The sequence below is a fragment of the Eptatretus burgeri genome, chromosome 4 (assembly GCF_056783735.1).
Source record: "Eptatretus burgeri isolate ZD-2024b chromosome 4, Ebu_testis_v1, whole genome shotgun sequence".
Lineage (NCBI taxonomy): Eukaryota > Metazoa > Chordata > Myxini > Myxiniformes > Myxinidae > Eptatretus > Eptatretus burgeri.
This window is the reverse complement of record NC_140964.1, coordinates 100,926,355-100,952,432: the sequence shown is the minus strand read 5'-3', so window position 1 is coordinate 100,952,432 and position 26,078 is coordinate 100,926,355. Positions and strand designations below refer to the sequence as shown.

The following is a 26,078-nucleotide window of genomic DNA, read 5'->3' as shown; positions in this document are numbered from 1 at the left end:
AGATGTCCTAGAGGTACACACACTCTGCTCTAAGTTGTCTAATCTGGGTTTGTATCCTGACCTTGCTATAAACTGTCATCCAGGGAACACAGCCCGGTTTCACAGGCAGGATGATTCATCAATGTGTGGGCCGTCCCTCAGATGGACGTTAAACTCTGCGTCCTATCTGCCGTCATTAGTTGGTGGATGTTAAAGATCCCACGGTGTCCTTCGTGAAGAGTAGGTGAACTATCGCCGGCACCATAGCCAAGTTACAAATTCCTGCCCTAACTTGAGACGAACGTCATGCCTGGCATGCCGGTTCCTGAAGGACTTCAGTCTACCTTCCCCCGGACAACCCCAAAAGAATATAGGAGGAAAAATTGTGGCCGTTAAAGAAGAAGAAGAAGATTGGTGGTTTTAACCTGAATCTCTGTTGTTTTTTGCTTGCCTGTTCGAAGAACAGAGAGCTATAGCGATACCCCCGGCGTGAGCATCAGCGTCAGCGTGAGGGTGAAAATGTTAAAGTTTTTGGTGCAAGTTATTTTTTCCTTTCTAATGTTTTTATCGACCACACTATTTTTATATATGCCCCGATATATATATATATATATATATATATATATATATATATATATATATATATATATATATATATATATATATATATATATATATATCGGGGCGTATTATGTGATACCCGTTGTACGTCCGTCTGTCTGTCTGTCTGTCTGTCCGTTCCTCCGTCCGTCCGTTCCTGTCCGCACTCTAACTCCCAAAGTTTTCAACTTTCATGTTTCATATTTGGTACATAGGTACAGACTGTGGAGACGGTGTGTCGCTATATATGTTCGTCATCTAAAGTGGTTGCCGTTTTCCATGTAGTAGCACAATTCTGTATATACCTTCTTGTTCGGGTGTATATTGTGCTCACTTGCATTCTTGTTACTGATTACAATATACAAATACATATATTGCTTTAAAATTATTTGGATCAGACTTCACTGCAATGCTTTATAAAAAATATTTATTATTAGACGAGTCTTTTAAAAACGATAAATGTATAAACAGGCGAGCATTGGGTGGCTTTGACACCAACTCTGATCTAAGTTGGTTTACAAAGATCGAGAACATCATAAAAGTGTTTGTGTCTTTCAGATTGGAGTGATTCCAACTTTGATTATGATTCAACTTTGTCACGAAATGATATATCATCTCCGATGAACAGCAATATGGATGGTCATTTCACAGTCCCTGTGGGTGGAAGACTGGAAGTGCCACAACTCAAAATGCCAGAAAGAAGCTCGACTCAAGCAGCTGCCATAGGCTCTCAAACTCCAAAGGCAGTGGTGAAGCAAAATTCATCATCATTATCCGCATCATCCAAGTTGATTGAAATTGTTGCTGATTGCAGCTGGGAGAAGGAACGTGACAAAATCCTCAATGCCATTGCTTCGTATACTGGACAACAAAGGCTCTCGGGAAATGCGGTAAACCATTCTCCTGCATTGCTTCGTGTTGGCAGCTTCCTGCTGGAGATCAGCCACAGCACAAATAAAACACCCATGACTCCAGTGATCCACACAGGCACACCTTCAAGTGGCACTGTTGCTCCCACACCACCCCGAGGACATCTTCCTCATCACATCTGTAGCTCAAAAGTTCGTATCACTCGGCAACCTTTGGAGACCGTCATCATGCAACCAGATGTCCACAAGGATCCCGTTAAACAGTCCCAAAAACGGGTCACGCAGCCTCTCCTCCCAGTAAAGTTAAAGACTAACGCAGGCTCGAATATCCATAGCATGACTTCTATGGGCACCTCGGGGAACAATATACATGTGGCACCGAGTTCTACCATCAAAGGTCTCATTCAGGTGCGCGTGACATAATATTGCACAGTTCTAGATAAATATGTACTCAAAGCAAGATTCTCCATGTCTCTTTAAATACCCATTGTCATCCCCAACCATTGGATGAATAATGTATGAGATTCCATGAGGATTGGATTGAATAATGTATGAGATTCAATGAGGATCCAAAGTTATGAGTGAAAATTGTTGCACTGAGTTTTGTACTTGATACCGATAAGTGCCTTCCTTACAGAATGTTTCATTTTCCATGTTCGATCGTCCCCAAAATATTAATTAAAACTAGTTCAACCTAGTTTTGGGGTACATCTGAAATGATTCAGTTTATCATAATATATTACTTTACTGTCCTCGTCTTCACACCTGTTTTGCTGTTTCTAAACCTGCTCTTTTACTTTGACGAAGGGTTAATGCCCGAAATGTCAGCTTTTGGCTTTCCATGGTGGTTAACAAACCTCAATTGACATCCTGTTGATTTCATCCATTGTTCTACCTTTCTACCGACATAGATTGGCTCTCTTGTATTCCACAGTTATGGATGCCTGACAAGTTCTGACAGGAGTAAAAAGTCAAAAGACCTTGCTGGTGGTGACTTCATTTTCATGTGTAAAAACATCACTTTCGCTTTTGGTTATCAATTATTTCTCCTCTGTACTTATTTTACCAGGTCAATGGCAACAACATTGCGAATGCTAAGCTGGTTGTAGGCCAGATGGGCGCGCTACATCCAATACTGCATGAGAGAAGAACATCAGAGGTTTCAATCAGTTGCGCTCAGACACTTGAGAGTCAATATGATGATCAGCTTACAAAAATCCTGCCTTCATTTTCAGAGGCCTGTAAAGGTCAGCAATTTGTATTAGTTTGACTTTATGCAGTGGATGTTTGTTTCAATGAATTGTCTTTGATGTGAATTTCGATAGCATAATGGCCATTATTAATGTACTTAGTTTTGCTATTACTTTCTCACTTAATGGCAAAGATTTATTTTTGGTGAAAATCAATCGCATATAGTTCAAAAGACATTGAAGCTGCATAAATTCACTCTTATTTGCATCTAACCCCAACGCTGTAATAATTGTCATATGCGCACGCCATCCATAAATCATGTAACATAGTCATTGTCAAGACGAGCGGAGTACCCACCCTCTGGGCGATCTTGTTCCAAGCATACAGCACTTCCTTCTGACATGTCCCTTTATTTTGGCGGTGTACAGGCAACAGACTGATCTCTCGATCATTCCCGAAAATAACCCGGGTTTTCGTACATGAGGCAAAAACATGCCTATTGCTGATGTGCATATATAATGCATCATGATTACAGAGCTCGGATAATTTCAATTACATTGGCCCATCGGCTGACACCAGAGGCCTGAAGCCTGAGTCCCATATGGACTTTCACCTTCACATGCCCATGATGCCAATCAGCTCCAACCTTTCGATGTTTGATGATCCTTTTCACAGTCACTATGGTGGTTTTACACTGAATGGAAAACGTATAGGGACGGCATTGCGATTGTGAATATGAAACTTCCAAAGATGTCTTTAGCTTACGTATGATCTTGGGCTTAGGCTTCCAAAATTATGGATGTATGATTTTTTTGGGGGGGAAGGGGAGGGGGTTACAGTTGTGGGTGGCATCAGGCCAGCTATCCAGCCAATTGGTATAGAGTGGACGTACATACATGCATACAAACACTTGTTCCATTATATATCGACGAGGCCTTTCTGAATGGTGACCAAAATTTTGTCTTCTTCCCATGGCCTATCTGCCTGTAGAATAAGCTGACCATATAAAGTTTTCTTATTGTCTGATATGGATTGCAAAAGCAACACATGCTATCAGTTGAGCAGAGACGTCTGCTTTTATCTACACCAGCACATTACGCATAGGGTGTTTGCGTTTCCCCCATACAGTGACACACACACACACACACACACACACACACACACACACACACACACACACACACACACACACACACACACACACACACGTGGCCATCTACTACATTTTTATTGAGTAGACCTATACATTCAATTCTGACAACTCCTCAACCCTCCCCTTCTCCACTCCCACCAAAAGTCCTCACCCACGCCCTCACACCCCAAAGCCTCAACCTCAGCCTCCCAACTCTGTCCCATCTTTGCTCTCCCCAACCCCATGTCCTCACCCACGCCCTCACACCCCAAAGCCTCAACCTCAGCCTCCCAACTCTGTCCCATCTTTGCTCTCCCCAACCCCATGTCCTCACCCATTGCTTCTCCCCAAACTCTGCCCTCCCCTCCTCCTGCTTATAAAAGCAAACGCATTCTCACATCGAAACAGCAGAATATTTAACGCTTTCCTCTGCCCTATCATGCTATCACTGACTTCACAGAAACCCGTCACGGTCGCCTGTCCAACTTACAAACCTGTGAGATATGCAGAAACCCCATGGCATTGCAACTCTCAAGTGACCATGAGCAGGCAAATTTTCCCATTAAGCACCCCTAAACCAATTATCTTCTTCCTGATGCTCATGTACACATCGTTATCATTAAAAGGAAATAATGATGGAAGTTTTCTTTCATAATGTCGTGAGATTTCCATAAGTCCTCAACAAAGACATGTATAATGACGTGGTTTTTATGGTCCCCGGTCGAGTCGTTACGGGTAATGTGCTTGTTTCAGAGAAAATAGTCAGAAGTAAAGCAAGGACCTGAGTAACTTTTGCGGTAAAAGCCCTGCTTCAGAGAATGCCACATAGTTATTTGGGTGGTGTATGGACAGGAGACCGCTGCCTCTATCGCTGAGGCCTATCTTCACAAGGCCCATGAGGCCTTTCAGCTCAATATCCTTTCACCTGTCACTTTGGTCATTTTACACTGAAGGGAAAACGTATGGAGGGCATGGCGATTGTGAATATGACAGCTCCAAAGATGTTTCTCACTTTGCATAGCAGTAAGCACCAACCTGGCAGCCATAGTATAAAAATTGTTGGTGAAGCCAGGCAAACAGTCCAACCAGTGGGTGGAACTCTGGCGCACGCACACACGGACACACGGACACACACACTGCTTCTTTTATAGTATAGATTAATATCTTGCATATCTATTGCTTGTTCTGCAGCACTGAGTGACGTCTACAAATTACGAGTCATTACATTGGAGGTGATTGGAACAAGAGTTGAGAAAGGGAAGGAATGGGGGTGTGGCAAAGGAGAAAAAATCCAGGATATGGAAATTGGGGACGAATAGGGAGGAAACTGAAAGAAGTAGATCTATTCTTCACTTTTCTCATAGCATGAAAGCACTTGTGTCTTTATCTGTCTGTTCCATGTTAAGATAGTTTTGGTGGGTAGCCTGTTCATGTTCCCATCTGAACTTCTTGCTGATACGAGGTTCATGGAGAAGGCAGGTGACGGAGGGTAAAAAGGCAACAAACTGAGATTGACATTGTGGCAATGGGGTAATTAGTATGACATAATAAGCAAGGGAATAAACCGACAGAAAGACGAGACAAGACAGAGAGGAGAGGAAACACGAACCTGTGATGAAAGAGGTCACAGCTTTGGTAGGGTTAATGGGTGTAGAAAATATCGCAGGTAGTTTTTTTTTTTTTCTATAAGAGCGAGGCTCATTTGTTTAAATTGACTGTAGCAGAGCAGCAATTGGGCACAATGTGAGAGACAGAGACGCACTGAAACCAGCAAGTAATGGGGTTTGGGTACAAATGGTTAATGGGGGTAATGAAGAACATGGGTCAGGATGTCGTATGAGACAAGGTGGTGGCGCAATGCCTGCTTTTGAAGCCTTGGGGGGAAGAGTGGGAAATAATTGCCTCTGAAAGGCAGTCCCATAGATGGGAGATGGGAGGAACAAAAGAGTTGAGGTGTGCAGCCAACCTCTATTTTAGAAGTTTAACCAGAAGAGGATTACCGGAAGAATGCGTGTATTTTGGAGTTGCTGAGGAGGATACAGAGCAGAGACTGGGAGCTATACTGGAGAAGCTTGACTGGGGGGAGGGGATTGGCAGCATACACCAGAGACTGACTTGACAATGTGCCACCATAATTTGGGGAAGGATACTGCTTGGAGACTTCAGCCTCGAGGAATGATGTCATTAAATTGTTGTGCAATGCCTGCTTGAAACCCTGAACAAAAGAATGGTATTGAAAAACCTTTAAAAAAGCAGTTCCACAAGGGAAGAAATGACGTACAAATGAGTTGGGGTGTGGGAGTTTCATCGGGAAGGTATTTCACAAATCCCGAGGTTCTTCATTTCATCGATGCACAACCAGAAGTTGTGTAAAGTCCAAACTTGAGTTTATTGGAAGAAATCAAATACAAGCAATACACGAAAGTACTAACATGGAACTGTTCTCTTCTCTCCACTCTCTGCTCTCCCCTAGGCTTTACTTTGCCACTTGCATTCTGGAGATTCCCTAAACTCTCATAGCCTTTCCACAAGTTCTTCAGCATGAACACTTGTGGTTTTGTTGGGTTTTTTATGCCTCCGTTGACGAAGTCGCCAGAGGCATTGTGTTTTCGTGTTGTCCGTCTGTCCGTGATAGGTTTTTATTATCACGATAACTGAAGAACAGCTGAAGGGATCTAAGTCAAACTTGATACAAGTATGTAGTATGATTCAAAGATGAACTGATTGGATTTAGGAGTCAAGAGATTGAAGGTCAGAGATCATGTTAGATTAAAAAAATTCTGTTACCACGCTAACTTGTGAACCAGTGATTCGATTTTGATGAAACTTGATACATGTATGTATATTGATGTAAAGTTGAACTGAATTTATTGTGGGATCAAGAGGTCAAAGGTCAGAGGTCATGTCAGGTGAAAATGTGATGCTTGAAAATAGCTGAAGGGATTTTTAATCAAATTTGGTGTAAATATGTGTAACAATATAATAATGTGGCCGGAGGCATATCGGTCGTCGTCGTGTTGTCGAAGAGTGCCATTCTCGGTTTCTTCTACTCTACATCTACACTTATTTAACCACAACTAACATTACAAGGTCCTCTGTAATATACAATTTGTTCCATATCGAAGCAAAAGTATGCAAGCGGTAACATTGCACAGAACGCAATACACCACCTAACAGTTACTACTTCAAGAAAAATTACAATTTTTCCAACTTCCACAAATTCTTTACCAAAAACCATCAAAAAAGTTCAGGAAGAATCAACAGCAATTGAAGCATCAGTTATATAATATATAATATGAAAGATTGCAGTTGACCAAACATGCAAGTAATCTGCACCAAGATTCTCTGTCACCTTGATTCATTGTATCGTAAACTGTTTTGTAGAAACATGGCAATCTCATGGCTATCTTTGATAAACTTTGCCTTATAGGTGCACACCAACGATTGATTATAAGCTTGCAAAAGAAATTCACTCCAACAGCATAATTCTCTTGATGCCCCGCAAAATAGCAAGTCCTTCCATGGTTTAGTGGTTCTTCTCTCGTTTCCTCAGCTTCTCACTTGCAAAACTCACGAGGAAGAGTTTCCCCTCATGTTGCTGTAAATGGACGTAATGCCATTGTCAGAAGCATTGGTCCTGAACACAGGGTCTGGTAGTCTTGAGATTGATTTGTTGATGAGTTGCTTGAGGATCATGTAGGCCTTCTCCTGAATATCCCCAAAAAAACATATCATTGGTTAAATCCATTATTTGGCATAGCCCATGACTGCATAATTGGGCATGAAATACGGGGCGTATCCACTCAGACCCACGTATGACCATACTTCCTGAATCGTGGACTGTGGTGCATGCCTGATCTTTTCCAAATTGTTGTTGTGAAGGTTCTCCAAAACGCATTCTATCTGGTGTCCTACAAAGCTCATGTACTCAGATACGCTTCGATTAGGGTCTGGCCATGAGGCAGGCTCCAAACATCCTGTAGAGAAACTCCCTGAGGATAAAGAACATTCTCATCTAAATTTACATATGAATCAGTCATAAATATATTCCAAACTTTTTCCATCCCAACCAGCAACTTTCTCATGCCCCTCCCAGCATAGCTCTAGTTCATAATCCCCCAAAATATCTTCAACAACTTGTAGGTGCCATCTGTTGTCATAAGTGCAGTATTGTGCATGTCTTCTTCAGATACTGGCATCTGCAAATATCCCTTACCCAAGTCGATATTAGTAAAATGTTAATCCATACTGAGCTTCCAGATGAGCATACCAGCTATCACCACTACCACCACAACCGGATCAAATGCATTGATCTTATTAAGATTCCTGTAAACACACATACCAGACTCAGTGACATAATGGTTAGAGCATCTGCTTTGAGCCTGGGAGGACGGTGGTTCAAACCCCGGCCGAGTGATACCAACGACTTTAAAAATGGCACGTGCTGCTTCTTTGCTTGACGTTCAGCATTTGAAAGGATAAAGCACAGACAAACAATGTTGGGAAGGCAATGGCAAACCACCCAGTATAACCATTGACAAGAAACTGCTTCGGCAGCACCAGCTGTCTGTAATATAAAGAGTTTGGTACATCAAATCAAGTCAACACACATGGTCTGACTGCCTCATCCATTTCATGAACTATCACCACTTCTGATGTGTATGACAAATTACACTCAAATTTCTCCCATGTCTAAGATCTCTTGCATGTCATGACTAGCCAGCATCATCTCTCCGTCATATTCACCGCAAATGAGGAACATAGTTGGGATGGGTGGTGACGAGTTAATCCACGTTAAAGGAAATAAAGTTATCCTTACTATAATTCATGGACTCAGTGTTTGTGTGTTTGATTATTTGGCCCATTCCTCCTCCTAAAGTTCTGGGCTGATTACATCCAGACTTGCTACATAGGATCAGCATGACCCTGATTAACGTATAGGGATGTTTTTATCTTTTCCGGTGGTCTTGGGGGCAGGGGTGGGGGGGGAGCGAGAGGGGAGGGGAGGGGCGGGGGAAGATGCAAATTCTCCATGTAGATGTGTATCCGGTAGCGCCGCCTCCAGGTGGGGGAGGGTATTACAAGTCCCACCCTTTACAGCACAGTATTACTGTCCCAACGTTTTTCAGTGCAGTGAGGTGTTTTGAATTATAAATACTGGGTATCTTGCCTCATGCACGTAACCTGGGTGTTTTTTATTTTTTTATTATTTTGCCTACACAGAGCTGTCAGTTGCCTTTACACCACCCAAATAAAGGTATGTGTCAGAAGAACATGTTGTATGCTTGGATCAAGACTGCCCATAGGGTGGGTACTCTGCTAGTATAGGGAATGATCATCTTTCGACAGATGGTATACCACACAGACAAACAGCGAGAGGTACTCCATGCGCTAGGATTAGTGTCAAAATGCAAAGTGAAGAATGTAGTTCTTGATATCGACAGCAACACCACCAGCAGCATGTTTTGTGAGGCTTGACAAAACAGAATAGCATGGAGACAGTAATTCAAAAACATCCTTTAAGAAGAACATTTCCGTTAGACCAACAATTTCCAGAGCTGCAACAGCAACCTGAATGGAAAGTTAGGTAATATTAGATTGAAGACCTCGTATTGGTGGAGTGTACTGTTTGGATGGGGTTGGGGGAGGAGTGGTGAAGGGGGTGTTAATGTTCTGCTCGTGCTCATCTCGGTCCAGGGGCTTTCAACCAGTCTCGGCCCCGGGGCTCACCAATCCCAGTCTCACACTTGATGACAGACATGCTGGGAGGAGACTGTCACCCCTTTTGTTTTTTTCCAAATTTATTAGTGGAGGATGATGAACTAAACTTTGCACGAGACAAACAGAGCCAGGAGCCAAACCTATTTCATGTTCTCACGATATTGGTAGAAGTTGCTATCCAAGATATCTACAGTATGCTTCGAAACAGTATGAGTGGAAGAGAGGTAATTTTTAGCTTTTGTATTCAGGTTGAAATGCATTTGCTATAATGGGCAATTATTATAATATGACCTCGATCATTTTGTGATGCTGATGTTAATCTTTCAAGTGTGTGTGTTCATTATAGTGAGTATTTCTACTCATTGTTGACTTGAGTGCAATATATATATATATATATATATATATATATATATATATATATATATATATATATATATATATATATATATATTTTTTTTTTATTGTGCTTCCGTGGGTCAATGAATTGTTTTTGCATCTCATCAGTAGGAAATCCAGAATCCAACTTTGAGGAAGTTATCACCAAGGAGCATAAATGCATTTCACCAACGGTTGCAGCCTGTCCTGAAAAGACATTGCCACGCCCTGTCATTCCCATGAGTTTACCAATGGAGGAAAATACAGGTATGCTCTCGTTCAATTTATACACCATGCCTTTCATCCGGTCCGACTCCTGAATCGTTCCTTTTCCATAATTCTCTGAGCAATTGTGATTAATATGCCATCATTAACTGGTCGGATATTTAATACAACACTTAAAATGTACTTGGGAATTCCTTTATTTTAATGTTATTGAAGTACATCAAGTGTTGTTTTTGAATTAGCCCAACATCTGACCGAAGTGCAGAAGCCCCTCTCTCATTTGACCCACACACACTCCTTCCCTTTTTTCCCCTTAGTCTGTTTCCAGCCTTTGTTTATTCCTTTTGTTTTTTGTCTGTATATCTATTCTCTATCCTTCTGAACCTTACTTTTTTGAATTTTCCCCCTCCCTCCCTCCCTTACGCCTCCATTCCTCCTGATTTACATCATATGTAAATTTCCCAATTTGCATTCACAAATAAATCTGTCAGGTGTGCATTGTAAGTCTGGGTTTGCCTAACATATAAAGCACGAGTAATGCATGATAGTTCCAAGCATGCATCCCAGAGAAGCTTTCAACTTTTATTTCATTCTTTTCCGTTCTCCGCTGAAGCAGACCAACGCTGGCCTTCATAAAGCCAGGTGTTCTGTTGTACTAATTATGCAAAGCTTGATTGTGGTAAAATGTTTAAACATCAAGGCAGAGTTATGTCAAAGTTAGTTATGTGTTTGAAATATCACATACACAAGCTAAGTTACTGAGATGTTTACCATGGCAACATAATTCAGCCAATCACAGCCGTGATCTAATTGGGTTTCAGATAATGCCATGAGGATTAGATATCTCCGATATGAAAGCTAAATGTTCAATGGTTTTTGAAATATCGCGTACACAAAAGTACATGGACGGAAGGTAGGTTGCAGCTCATTTTAATGTCCTTCGCCTCCGACCTTGTCGGAGGACCGGACGACAGACAAGAAGTGTTCAAGGTTGTATGTTAGTGAAAGCCAATTATTCTTCCTGATTGTGTTTGCCTTTTTCAGCTATCTGGATGTATTTTACTTTGAATTCATTCCATTGGGTCACTTCATCTCATTTTGTGTTATCCTCTGAAAATACAAAATAATTTTAGGTTTTTATGCCTTCGCTGAAGAAGTCGCCAGAGACATTACGTTTTCGGATTGTTCGTCCGTCCGTCCGTCCGTCCGTCCATCCATACTAATCTCTGGTTTCTCTGCAACTGCTTATCCAATTGACATGAAATTTTCGCCATCGGTGCAACTACTTATGCAGAATGTTTTAATGATAATTATGACATCATAGGTCACGTGGTGCGGCAGCCATTTGGGGAAAAAGGTAAAACTGTGCACATCTTTCTCTCCAAAACCGCTACATGGAAATAATTGAAACGTTGCACATGTCAAGTATGCTCCCCATGTGGAAGAAGTGTGATATTTTCTTTTTTATGACGTCATAGTTGGCTTCGTTGTGACATCATCATTGCATACGTCAAACGCTTTATCCAATCAGTATGAAAATTATTTGAGGGTCATCCAGGGCTAAATTGTACGGGGGGGAAAAATTGATGACATCATTGGTCATGTGGTTTGGCAGCCTTTTTTTAACATGAAAAAACTTCAAAAATCAACACCTCCAAAATGGCTGAACAGATCGAGGCGAAACTTTACAGTTATGATCGCCTATCCATGAGGAACAAAAACCTCTCCACCTATCATGTCATAGGTCACATGGTTTGGCAGCTTTGATTTTATTGAATGATAAACCTTAAAAAAACCTTTTTCTCCAGAGGCTTGACAGATCGAGGGGAAACTTCACCCATATGTTCCCCAAGCCTTGGGGACACCAGGATGTTCACAAATAAGTGATAGGTCATATCGTCTGGCAGCCGTATTGGATTGAATGGAAACTTTTGAAATATTCTTTCTCTTGAACCACTTCATCAATTGATGTGAAACTTACAATTATGATCTCATAACCATGGGGAATACATGTTTTAAACTTCAACCTGATAATACGCATGGTCTGGCAGTCAGAATTATTTAATGTTATTTAATCATGGTTCAGGGATTTAAATCAAACTTGGTACAAGTATGTATCATGATGTAATAATGTGTGCGGAGGCATATCTGGCGATGTCGAAGCGTGCCGGTCTAGTTTAAAAAAGAAATCATTTGTCAACTTTTTTACCCATTTCTCTTTTGTGAAATGATGTTTTTCAAAGCTGGGATGCTTTACAATGCCAAGTACAGATGCCTCATGTACTTAATATGATCTGGAAAGATGGTAGCCAAACAAACAGATCTCAACCTCATACATGAATGACCTATTTTGCAAATGTAAAGATGAACAAAGAAAAATGAAAAGCGATTTCTATTTTAAATCTTAACTTTAATCATTTTTGTTCAGAAGGTGCTCATGCTCTGTGTCATTATGACAACAATGTGTCAGTTTTTATGTACTGACATGCAAATGTTTTTCCATTGTGAAAATGTGCTTTTTCTGAAAGTCCTTCGTGGAGATTATTCCCTCCTTGTGCGCTCAACATTTTTGTGCACTTGATATTTAAGAATCCTAACATTCTGTTTTCAAGGTGACTAAATACAAATATGAATCAACATAACATGGTTTAATCACAAGACCATAATATGAGACTGTGTACTCTGCATTTCCACCTTCAATCACTGCGACTTGTAGTGGTATATTTAGGTGTTGACCATTCTTGTTCATTCATTTCCATTCAAATGGTTGAAATTAATTTAGTTTTGAAGCAAGTACAGTATCCACAAAGTTGTACTATTTGAAAATGCATTTGTGGATATGAGGAACCGTCCTATAAAGGTTAGCAGACATGGCAATGAGATATTGAATAATGGTTGCCCTTCGAGTCAAATATGGCCAATAACATTTGAAATTCAAACAGGAAGGTACATTAATTTGTTTATGCAGAGTAGTGAGGGAGCTGCAACCCACACAGAAATCAGACTCTGAAATGGCAATCAATGTAACATTGTGAAGAGAATTCAAGTCGACCATACCACCTATCATCCACACTGGCAGAGCTACATGTTACTCTGCAAAGGTTGTGTGTGTGTGTGTGTGTGTGTGTGTGTGTGTGTGTGTGTGTGTGTGTGTGTGTGTGTGTGTGTGTGTGTGTGTGTGTGTGTGTGTGTGTGTGTGTGTGTGTGTGTGTGTGTGTGTGTGTGTGTGTGTGTGTGTGTGTGTGTGTGTGTGTGTGTGTGTGTGTACACTTGATATAAAATTGGGATGGTTGGGATTATACATTTCAACAGGAAAAAGGTGCATTAACCAAAAAGTAACTAGTATTCTGCTAATATAGTAATAAACAATCAAGAGCATATATATCCAATCTCAGGTGACTTACCAGTGAGCTTCCTCAGGTCAATAGTCTCCCTTATGCTGAGGAAACTCAAAGCGAGCTTCCTCAGTTTATTGGCCTCAGTCTATCTCTCTGGCCTCCCTACCCTTTCTTCTTCAAGTCCTCAACTCCCATCCCCTAAATTCCCAAGTCCTCAACCCCTTTCCCAACTCTGAGGCCTCAACCAAACCCTCCTCCCCTCTCCCAGCTCTGCCCCCCCTCTGCTGTTCTCCATCCCAACTGTCTCCCCTCCCCTCCTCCTTTCTTCTTCAAGTCCCCAAACCCCTCCCCTGCTCAACCCTCCCCAATCAAAGTCTTCAAGCCCTTCTCCACTGCGCATCTTCAAACCCACTCCCCCCCCTCAAGTCCTAATCATCCACAAGCCGAAACCCCCATCTCCCACTCTGCCCCCCTCCCCACCCCACTCTCTGTCCTACCCTCCCCTTTTCTTGTTCAAGTCCCTAACTCTCCCCAGCTCACAAGCACAGGTCCTCAATCCCCCCCACCGAGCTCCAACTCCTCAAGCTACTCTCCTAACTCTCTGCCCCCCCTCCACCCCAGCTCTGTCCTCCACTCCCTCTTTCATCTTTAAATCCTCAACCCCCCCTTCCCAAACCAATGTGGTTAAGTAATCTTTAGCTCAACTAACTGCTATTTTTCCTTAATATCCTCCAACTTTCAACATGTGGGAACATTTCTTGTGTATCCTCATGCAAGTAAGCTGCAATATGCATTTGCCCAAAAACATGCAGTCATTCAGGTCAGGTCAGATATGGGAGCATGCGCCAGAGCAGCACGTTGCTACATCCACTCTCCATCGGTACTCCAGAGGCCTCCGTCTGGCCATCCCCCAGGCAGATGCCTGGCCCATCCACATTTCCTTGAGATGTTGATCAACCTGCTGCAACCAAGAGGCACGTGGTCAGGCTATTGGCCTTCTCCACTCATGAGACTCTCTTGCTGGGAGAATCTGGTGAGCAGGATCAGCGTCAGGAAAACGAGCCACATGTCCATACAGCTGCAGCTGACGCTCACGGACTATGCAGGTAACAAATCTCGTGTGAGTTTTTCAGCAACCGATCATTGGACACAAAATCCAACCAGCGATAGCCAATGATTCTCGGACTTTCACCATCCTGCACAGGTACGGGCAGCGCCACACCCCATGATCCAATAAATCCATGAATCCCCAGGCCTGACCCAGACGTCTTTTGACTTCTGGCTCACAGCCAGCAGAGACATGACTATCACTGCCAAGGTAAGTGAATCTCTCTATGACCTCAACCTTCTCACCACAAACAGGTACAGACAAGATAGCAGCATCCATGATCTCATTCAATGCCTGGATCGGAATTTTGACCCAGAAAACCCAGAATCCCAGCGGCTCCGACTCCTTGTTCAGCACCTCGAGGGCCCCCAAAAGGATATCTAGAGTCTTCACAAAGATGACTGCATCATCTGTGACATCAAGGTCAGAGATCTTGACATTCCTAAATGATGCACTGCAGCTTGATCTCTCTGACATCCTCCCCGTAATCCAGTCCATACAAGCACTGAAAAGTGTGGGGGCCAGCACACACCCCTGACAAACTGTAGTAACAACTGGAAATAAGTCAGAAATGTTATCACCACATCTCACAACACTCTCAGTACCAGAATTTAGTTTAGACATCAAACTGATCAGTTTTGGTGCCACCCCACGAAGACGAAGAATCCTCCAGAGGGCATCCCGATTCCAAATTGATCAGTTTTGGTAAGCACCCCATGAAGACGAGGAATCCTCCAGAGGGCATCCCGATTCCAAATTGATCAGTTTTGGTAAGCACCCCATGAAGACGAGGAATCCTCCAGAGGGCATCCCGATTCACTGAATTGAATGCTTTGTAGTGATCAACATCGGCTGCAAGCAGCCCCTTCCTAAACTCTCCTCTGTGTTTGCTGAGGACCTGAAGAGCAAGGATACGGTCAATTATTGACTTGTTTGGTGTAAAGCCTAACTGCTCTGGATGTTGGTGCTCAAGCACATGGTGGTGAACCATATCAAGAAATGTCCGAGCAAAGATTTTGCCTGGCACTGAGAGCAGCGTCACCCATCGATAGTTGTTGCAGTCCTGACGATCACCCTTCCCTTTCCAGAGAGAGCCAACAAGGCCCCTCTGCCAATCAGTTTGGATGATGCCTGCATTCCAGGCAGAGCATAGAAGTGCATGCAACGACATGAGTGCAGCATTTCCACCAGCCTTGAGAAGTTCAGCATGGATGCCACAGATTACAGTAGCTGTGTTTCCACAAACAAAGGTGGATCACAGTTGATTGGAGGGTCAGCAATAGGGATTGTAACATCTCTGACATCCAAATCAACAGCTGGTGGATCAGCCTGGTGCAGCCGTTCAAAGTAACCGGACCAGCGGGCCTTCACTTTGGACTCCTCTGTCATGAGCCCACCACCCTCTGCTCTAACTGCAGTACACCGAGAGACTGGCTTGCAGGAACGCAATGTGTGAATTCTCCTGTAAGGACGAGAATCCCTTGACCACAGGTGATGCTCTTCCCCCTCAGATTCCTCACACATTGGCCTCCTTGTCCGCCCTTGCTGCATGTACAGTTTTATGCCTCAGCTCCCTGAACAGCTCAACTCTGCCATTAAGCCTGGCCCTGTGACTCTGATCAAAGCTATCCAGTGTCCCTTGAGAGACAAAATTCTTCTTCACCGTACGTTGAGTTTCAAGACATCCACCGGCAACATCAAGGATGATGGTCTTGAAGGCACTCTGTTGAAGCAGGTTTTCCAGCTACCTCAAAACAGTAAATAGAGTAAGTTACATGCAAGCCGTTTATTCGATAAAACAAAAGAACACTTCTGTGCACAGGAAGGAAGGCCTCAACTCTCAATGATATTGCGAGTCGAAGACTTAAACTTACATATAATCTTGAGTATACATACAGTTTTTATCATGGCATCAGATGGACTTTTGTGCACTTCAAATTTGCAACATAGAGAGGTTTTGGTTTGTTTTAGAGTGTTGTTTTCAGCCTCAGGAAGGGGTGTGGGGAGGGGGGAAATAGAAAAGAGCCATGGTTTGCCTTGCTGACTAAATGGTCACCAGCCAATGGTTACCAAACAGATTAGGTTTTACAAGGTTGTTTTTGACTTGAACACAGAAATGCGTAGTCTGCTCTTAACTAGCTTTCTCAGCATATACATTTATTAAATTCTTTTTCAAAGCACTAAACTAAGACCATTTTTTATTTTACATGATTATAAATTCAATTAATAATTCAGTTTCCACAACTACGCAACTCTTCAAAATTCCCCAAAGCACCCAGACTCCCCAAATCCCCACTCAGCCTGTTCGCAAACTCCTCAGCTACACACACATCCTTGAGCCTGCCAACATCCAGCCAAGGCTAGAATGGTACCATTCTCCTGGATTTAAGCTGCAACTTCAGTTGCTAAACTCGAGGGGGAGCACTCGGTAGAGTGCAAAACCTCCGCCGCCAATATTGCTGGGTCACTCAAGTGAACCTGATATCCTATTCATTCAATTTGACGTCAACAGTGCTCACAGAGTTATAGTTTGCAACTTTCCCTTTTACATACTCAATTCATTCGTTATAACTAGATTCCTTGAGACAGAAATTGATTTTACGTGGGTATATCCACCTGAAGTTCCAAAATCAGCCGCAATTATAATTTTGCCATGTTTTTTGTTGGAAATCACTAATAACATGTATAAATGCAAAAAAAAAATCGAAATTTTGTTGAAAAAAATTGCAACAATTTTTTTTTCTCTAACAATTTTTTTTTGGGGGGGGGGGTTGGAAATCACTTAAAACATGTAGAAATGCAAAAAAAAAAAAATTCAATTTTTTTTTTCAAATTGGCCGTCATAGCGGCCATATTGGATTTTGGACCAAGTCTAAAATCTAATGGCATGATCCTTGGACCAGACCTAACCCCCCCCCCCCACCAAGTTTCGTCGAAATCCGTCGAGGAGTTTTTCTGTAATACTGTTCACAAACAAACAAACAAACAGAAAGGGGTGAAAACAGTAACCTCCATCCATCTTCGATGGTGGAGGTTAAAAAAGCCTATGGTCTTTATTAAGTAACTGAGCACTCCGGTCGACCCTGCAGTTCTGGATCATCCTCAAGCGACCATCAACGAGCACATTGTCAATCTCCTTTGCCACCCTACCAGCATTGGAATACCAAGTCCAACGATGAGCCTGTGTGCGCTGAAACCATGAACAAGCCATCCTAAGTCGATGACTTCTTGCAAAATCAACGAACTTCGTGCTATTCTGGTTCACAGTTCCAGACCTGTGGGGACCAACACACGTCTCATAACCATCCCTATTAGTTCCAGTCGATGCATTGAAATCCCCCAAGACCAGAAGAGTGTCTTGCCTGGGGCACTAATCAACCACAGACTCGACTGCGGCATGGAATACGTCCATCACGGTGAGATCACTCGCCTCAGTCACAGCATATACAGAGACCAGGGAAATGACACCCAAGGAGTGACGAATCCTTCATCCTATAATACGCGCGTTGGCTGGTGATACCTCAATTATCAATGGAGTCAGCTTGTTTGACAGCTATAGCAACTCCTTGGGCATAACCATCAGAGCGACCAGACCAATGGTTGGTGTAACCACCCGTCATGAGCTCACCACTATCCTGTCTCCGAACCTCAGAGAGTACTGCAATGCCTATGTTCAAATGCTTGAGCTCAGATGATAACCGAGACAGGTGATCATCTTCTCTTCGAGATAGGACATTCCAGGCACCCATCCAAAGGGATTGCCTCAGGTTAACCCCAGGAGACCACCATCTGGTGGACGACACCTCAGCACCACTCCACCACCCACCACCACAATCTGACCCTGCAAGTTTACCCCATGGTTTTCCTCATCATCAAGGAATGGGGTTCCCAAAGGTTTTGCCCCAATCTCATCATCCGGTAAGCTACCCTGCGAAGGGCAACAGCACAGGAAGTACTCCCACAGAGTGGATTTTTAGATTTCCTTCCATTTGTGGGTTTTCCAGAATGAAGTGTTTTACGGTGTGGGAAACAGGGGCAGTTACAGACTCATGGGAAACAGATAGAGAAACAAAATGTACAAGTTTCAGACTTGATCTATGCCTTACCTTCCAGCTAACAAAACAGGGTATCCATCAGACCACAGACACATGCGGGCAGTCAAATTGGGACTGTTAGGTACGTCACCGTCACCATTCCCAACTTGGTACCACTCTCCGAAATGGCCCGATACTGCTCTCCACCACCGAGGGTCCACCAGCTCCTCTGGGAGCATGAACCAACGCATCAGGACCATGGAAGAAACTAGTGTGACCACCCAGGCAGAGAGAACACGAGCATGTGCCTCGACCAGGACCCCAATAGCTTGAGGGAAAAGAAGAAAGAGAACACGGCAATTAGGGCCAAGGTAGCTTGGAGGAGACGAGAGAGAGAGAGAGAGAGAGAGACAGAGACAGAGACAGAGACAGAGACAGAGACAGAGACAGAGACAGAGACAGAGACAGAGACAGAGACAGGGATAGAATCAGCATGCCGATTGCAGCTTTATAGACCTGGGGGCAGGCGGGGCCAAAGAGCCATATGCCAAATTCCCCGATGCGGCCTGGGACCAGCCATTGGGCCACATCAGATACCACGAGCCGGCCCCATGCCAGCCATTAGAGGGTTCCCTCGCAGCCCTGCTCATTCTGCCGCCCGACCTGATATTCAGTCATTGGGTCCTTACAGCTGTTGTCATGAACAGAGCTCCACATTTAACATGGGGGGGTCCCTTCTACCCCATGCTGCTGGGATGAACATCAAATGTTCTATAATGTTCATGGCACAAAGCCAGGGAATAAGGCAATTATTTCAGGGAGGCTGGGTCGTATCTTGGTTCGTTTGCCAGTAATTTGGGGTGGAGGGGAATACATGGGGATTAAGGAAACCAAATACAGTACAAGGAAGATGGTAATAAATTACATTACAGAGTAGACGTCCTTACAGGCGAAGAGACAAACAAAGACTTTGTGGGGTTTTAAACAATAAAGGGGAATGGGAGAATTTGGCGTGCACTCCAGAATTCTGGTGTACATTGCACACGTTGAATGGCAGGGCAGTAAAACACACACGCCCTGTTATGATGGCTGTCATGACACACATTATCACACGCTGATGTCTCTATTCTCCCAACGGGTTTATTGGGAGTGCTAACTACCCAACCATACATCCATCCATTGGGACCATAATACTTTGTGCAGAGCATTGGTGCTGCCTAAGCAGGATGATGGGCAGAGTCAACCCCACCTGGTATTAATTCAACAGCAAAGGGGGATTTGAACTCAGGATCCTAGGATCCTAAGCCCACCACCCTAACCATTAAGTCCACACCAGGCATTACCCAACCCAACGCATTTAATTACATAATAACTCCAATAGGGAAGGCGCTATTCTTAACTTTCATTGCGGAGATAACTATTCTAAAAGCCTACGTACTGTGTGCGTTTCGATTTCAGCATGTGGTTTACAAAACTGCAACTATACGTACATATATAAATACAAACCGGTAGGTGACATGGGTGGTCGCTAGACTAAGGCGAATTTGAAATATGTAGATAAGAGAACACATCAGATGGCATTTTTGCCATTCGTTGTTCCATATAGGAACATGACGAGCAACTGTCCATTTATCATTTGTGTTCGATTCCCTCCATTCTAAAAGCCTATGTACTGTGTGTGTTTCGATTTCAGCATGTGGTTTACAAAACTGCAACTATACGTACATATATAAATACAAGCCGGGAGGTGACATGGGTGGTCGCGAGACTAAGGCGAATTTGAAATATGTAGATAAGAGAACACATCAGATGGCATTTTTGCCGTTCGTTGTTACACATAGGAACATGACGAGCAACTGTCCATTCATAATTTGTGTTCGATTCCCTAACCCTACGTTAGGGAATCCCAACGCGAACGTTGGGGTGAAAGCATCTACATATTAATACTGAAGGGCCAATTTTGTGCTCCTCCTCGCGGTCGCGTCACGTTTTCCTCGGTACTGTGACCTGGACTGAAAGAGACTTCGTACCTGTGAGAGTGCATCGCACATAGTGGCAATAGTCAACTTTCAACTCTGAAGCAGAATAAACACTTTTCGTTTTACATTCGTTTACATGGCGACGTGTGACGTCACCGCTGAGAGGCGTCAGGACGTCATGACATCATCGATCATTCGGTGATGTCATTACGTCTGTCGTCGACAGACCGTTACCGCTGAGAGGTGTAATTCCACTCCTCGAAAATAGCGTCTGCAATGTAAAACCCTCTTCTGCACATGCTGACTACCTGAGAATGTGAATTTGACACAAAAATGTAACAAGAAACATTGTATCTTCTATATATTAATACTGAAGGACCAATTTTGTGCTCCTCCTCGCGGTCGCGTCACGTTTTTCTCGGTACTGTGACCTGGACTGAAAGAAACTTCGTACCTGTAAGAGTGCATTGCACATAGTGGCAATAGTCAACTTTCAACTCTGAAGCAGAATAAACACTTTTCGTTGAGATGGGGGTGAGAAGTGAAGAGGCGGGGGCGAGAAGTGAAGAGGCGGGGGCGAGAAGTGAAGAGGCAGGGGCGAGAAGTGAAGAGGCGGGGGCGGGGGAAGAAGAGGCGGGGGCGGGGGATGAAGAGACGGGGCAGGGAGTGAAGAGGCGGGGGCAAGGTAAGCAAATTTTTTGGCGGCGGTAAGCAAATTGAAAGCGGGAAACGGGGGGAAATGGGGCGGGGCTGGGGTGAATTAGGTGGGGTTGAGTGTGAGGGGGTGGACGGGGCGGGGGCAAGTGGGGTGGGGAATCAAGAGACGGGGGTCGGGGAGTGAAGAGGTGGGGCCGGGGTAATTAAATTTTTGGGTGGGGGTAAGCAAATTGAAGGTGGGGGGGAATGGGGCAGGGGCGGGGGATGAGTAGGCGGGGGCAAGCACGCCCTGTCCAGTCCATGTCCCTCGAGTGTGGGTGAGCTGGTGAGGGTGGTTGAATGAACGGAATCCGTCTGTGACGGGGCTTCGGCTCGTATCGTAATATAATTGCATACTAGTCATACAGTTTTTGACAGATCGGGCTGAAAATTTTTGACAAAGAGGTTAATTATAGTGCGCATAAAGCACGGAAGCCGATTTTTGATTTTCAAAAAAAAAACATTTTTCTGGATTTTTTCAAAAATTTCAAAGTCCCGTTGCTTGGCAACGGTGGCATCCATAGCAACGGTGCTCAAAAGCATACAACTAGATTCTGGTATGAACCTACCAGTCAAGTTTCATTAAAATTGGTTGACTCCTCTGGCCTCCAGAGCTGTCCATTACATACAAACAAACAGACAGACAGAAAACCTGAGACTAAGGGTAGTCTCGGTGACCACCCAATATCTATACATATATGTATATTTACATTTAACCGGGCGTAGTGACGTGCGCCTGTAATCCGGCTACTCGGAGGCTTGGGTTGGGGGATCGCTTGAGGACGGGAGCTCTGCGCTGGGCCACGCTATGAGAGGGTGCAGGGCAGCTCGGAATCATGGCGAAACCCAATCCTTATCCCTGTGTCGTAAGAGGCGACCAGGGTTGCGTCAGGAAGGGCATCCGGCGTAAAACCTGTGCCAAATCAGTATGCGGATCATAATGGATGATCCGCTGTGGCGACCCCTAACGGGAGCAGCCGAAAGAAGAAGAAGAAGATATGTATATTTACATTTACATCTATATGTATGTATATACTATATATATACTATATATATATATATATATATATATATATATATATATATATATATATATATATATATATATATATATATATATATATATATATATATATATATATATATATATATATATATATATATATATATATATACTATATATATATATATATATACTATATATATATATATATATACTATATATATATATATATATATATATATATACTATATACTATATAATATATACTATATATTATATATATATATATATACATATATATACTATATAGTATATACTATATACTATATATATATATACTATATATATATATATATATACTATATATATATATATATATATATACTATATATATATATATATATATATATATATATATATATATATATATATATATATATATATATATATATATATATATACTATATATATATATATATATATATATATATATATATATATATATATATATATATATATATATATGCTATATATATATATATATATATATATATATATACTATATATATATATATATATATATATATATATATATATATATACTATATATATATATATATATATATATATATATATATATATATATATATATATATATATATATATATATATATATATATATATATATATATATATATATATATATATATATATATATATATATATATGAAAAGGAGGAGAAAGGCCAGATGTAGATCTTGCTGCTGTGTACTCCTTTGTTTCTTCTTCCTCTTTCCTTTGTTTGTGTACTCATTTCATGCTTCCTGTTGTCCATAGTATAGGAAGCTGTACATTTTTGCTACTTACCTCTTTTTTTCCTGCGTTTCTTCTTTTCTGTCATGTTTATCAGTTAATTCCTAAACTTAGCTCCACAACTAGTTTTGCTTTGTGTCAGCAACAATGGGCAACAGCTTGCTCATGTTGTTTGTCATGACTGAAGCCAAGACGAGCTTTCAATATCTCAGTAGGCCAAAAGTTCACCTGCGTTAGGATTGAGGCTTTGTCTGTCTTGACAACCCCGAAAAGGTCAAAATACATCCACACTTTGGTTAACCTTATCCCTGCCCCCCCCCCACTGCCCACTCTGCACCAAATTTTCTTCCCCCATCCCTCTCATTTTACAACTGAGACTCAATTAAATGATGATAAGGTAACTTTAAAAAGTACTTGAATGATGGCAGTTGATGAAACTGGAGAACTATGTTTTACAATTTATACAGCACACTTAATTATGACACAGGCCTTTGTGGACTTTTATTTTCTTTTCTTTGTCTATCTTCCTTCTGCTTACTTGTGACTTTCTAAATCACTGACCACAGCAGAGGTTGTACCACCCAGTGTGGTCAAGAAACTGGAGGATTCACCTGTCTTCCTGATTTCTGTTTCAAAACGGGGAATGGTGGGTGGTATCGGGCAACCCACTTCCAAAGAAGATGTACAGCCACTATGTGGCCAGGACAGTGTACAACTGCAGGGATGTGCAAGTGAACAGCTTGTGCAGAAGCTGCCTGCACAGTTGACAACTGTTTCAATATGTGGGAACCGTGCAACAACTTTTTCAGATGGCAGCACAACTACTGGTCAGTGTCACTCTTGAAGAAACAGTTTTTGAACTTCTGAGTGTTTTCCTTGTATACATCACTATTAAATTTGGAATGCTCTCTCTGGTGTACCGAAGTATAAATTTCACGTGATTTATTAAACTGTGGAATTATGGCTCACATCCTCTATGACTTATAGTGGCATCATGTATAAATGAACCCCTTCACTACTTCATGACATATACAAACATGTTTAACTGCTGTAAGAGCTGCATGTTCTTTGAAAAGTATTTGCACAAAATAATGCACCTGAGCATATTATACAATGCATATGATATATAAATGAAGGGGGGTTAACATAAACTTTATCTGCACAGAAGTGTCATTTTGAAGAAAGGGTTTTTTTAACCCCCTACAAGCAAAAAACTGTGTTAAGCAATGGGTTCACTGTCTGTCTGTTGGCCGGTCTGTCTGTCTATCTACAGATGTTAGTTTATGATCGAGGAACTACTTAACTTCAATTGAAATATATTGTTGCGGACCCGGGGTGGGGGCGAGAAGACCACGAGGGGTTGGGGGGGGGGAAGTTACCTCGGGTTCCCATCAGACTCTCCAGAATCGCAGGCCATCACACACAGATAACTCCATGACGCAGCGGGTCGCTTATCGACCGTGAACGCCAATAACACACCCATGTGACTTCGGGTCCTCCGTCTAATGAATACCGGTTACCTAATGGTCATGATCTAATTACCGGGGGACACACCTTCGGTAAGCCTTGTTCAAACTGAATTACCTTACCGGATCAGATGCAGCCGAGCATAACTGCCCAAGGACGTACAGGCTAGGAAAACAGATTGTTGGGGGATAACGTCCTGGCTAGACTAGGATATGGACTATGCTGGACCAATGAAGGAAAAGACGAAAATGAGCTGGGAACATTTCCACACAAGCATTTATTTACACTCAAGCGAGGAAAGGTATGTGGCTCGGTAAATTGGTTTTATTATCATGTTCAGCAGGGATAGCAAGGAATTTGTGGGGTACGACAAAAGGCAAGCAATTTTCAAAAACAGACACAGAGCAGACTTATCCCATTAGAACTTCTACAATCTTAACTTATGCTACGACAGGTGCCATCACATACACAAACACACAAACCCAAGGAAGATTAGATAGCCAGAAAGACAGAGAGCAGATGAGGACTAACAGCCTCACGATACCTGGCACGGTCCGCCGACCAACGCACCCCAGTACGCTTTGGGGAAGGTATGAAGGAGAAATACTGGTGTCTAAGGTGTGGTAGTGGGAGGTGTGGTGTGGTGCAATATGTGGGGTGTGGTGTCATGCCAGAGGAAACTGTGATTGCAAATCTGTAATGGATGCTCTTTTGTGCGTCCAGAGAGGACGAGATAGAGAGATGGAGAGAGAGAGAGGGAGAGAGAAAAGGGGGGAGAGAAGATGCGTGAGGTGAAACATTCCTCGCCTCGTTGTGTATACGTCTGAGTGTAGCGTGTACCTCCGTGGGAGGCACCGCTTGAGCGATCCTCCCTCAATAGTTGGCGCATTATCTCCTGCTTAATCACTTTGCTGGGGCTCGTGGAAAGGTGTGCTCCGCACTGGTCTCAGAAGTACGTCTGTCGCAAACCAACCCCGAGTGTAGTTGCAGCGACAGGCAGACAATGAGGAGCAGTGAAGAAAGGGCGGAGCAGAGAGGCGAAGAAGGGGGCAAGGCAAACAGGCGAAGATGAAGGCGAGGCAGGCAGGCAAAAAAGAGAGAGGGCGGCCGGCTTCGCGATCTGCCTTTTATATGCCCCAGGCGAAGGGTGGGGTGACAATCCGAAGCGACGCGTCGTGACCCGAATTGGGCTACGGCGGTCATAGCCCCACCCTGCCGGGCTCCTGGGGCCGGAAGCAGTTTAATTCACACCATCCGACGCGACACAGTCCGGAGCCCCGTACCGAATTCCCGGGCCGCCCCTCCCCCCCAGCGACTCCTGTCCCTTGCCGCCTGTCCTGCCTTGTTCTGGTGACTGAACGAGGGAGGTGTTGGTCCCGCGTGCCTATTTGGGGCATTCCTGGCTAGATGCTGTAAACGTGCTTGGCTTGTCCCCGCGTTATGCGGTCCGAGTGGCCTGGGCCGTGCAGCACTCCTCTGTTTTGTGGTGAATTGTATCAATGCGGAGGTGCGAGGAGGTGCGGGATGATTTTTCCCGTGTGCGGGAGA

At 43.1% G+C, this 26,078-nt stretch overlaps 1 protein-coding gene and 1 pseudogene across 22 annotated transcripts in view; both read left to right on the top strand.

Moving 5' to 3' along the window:
- Positions 1 to 26,078, top strand: part of LOC147028760 (uncharacterized) — a 377,598-nt gene that overhangs the window by 172,987 nt on the left and 178,533 nt on the right. For 18 of the 22 annotated variants that reach the window (XM_085879466.1, XM_085879464.1, XM_085879458.1 and 15 more), the window contains 4 exons: positions 1,138 to 1,856; positions 2,518 to 2,695; positions 9,997 to 10,134; positions 23,630 to 23,890. In XM_085879466.1, the coding sequence (XP_085735592.1) occupies positions 1,138 to 1,856; positions 2,518 to 2,695; positions 9,997 to 10,134; positions 23,630 to 23,890 (1,296 nt within the window). The remainder of the gene's footprint in view (positions 1 to 1,137; positions 1,857 to 2,517; positions 2,696 to 9,996; positions 10,135 to 23,629; positions 23,891 to 26,078) is intronic. The other 4 variants (XM_085879463.1, XM_085879462.1, XM_085879469.1 and 1 more) reach the window with 4 other exon arrangements.
- LOC147028763 (signal recognition particle RNA) lies at positions 21,963 to 22,103 on the top strand (annotated as a pseudogene).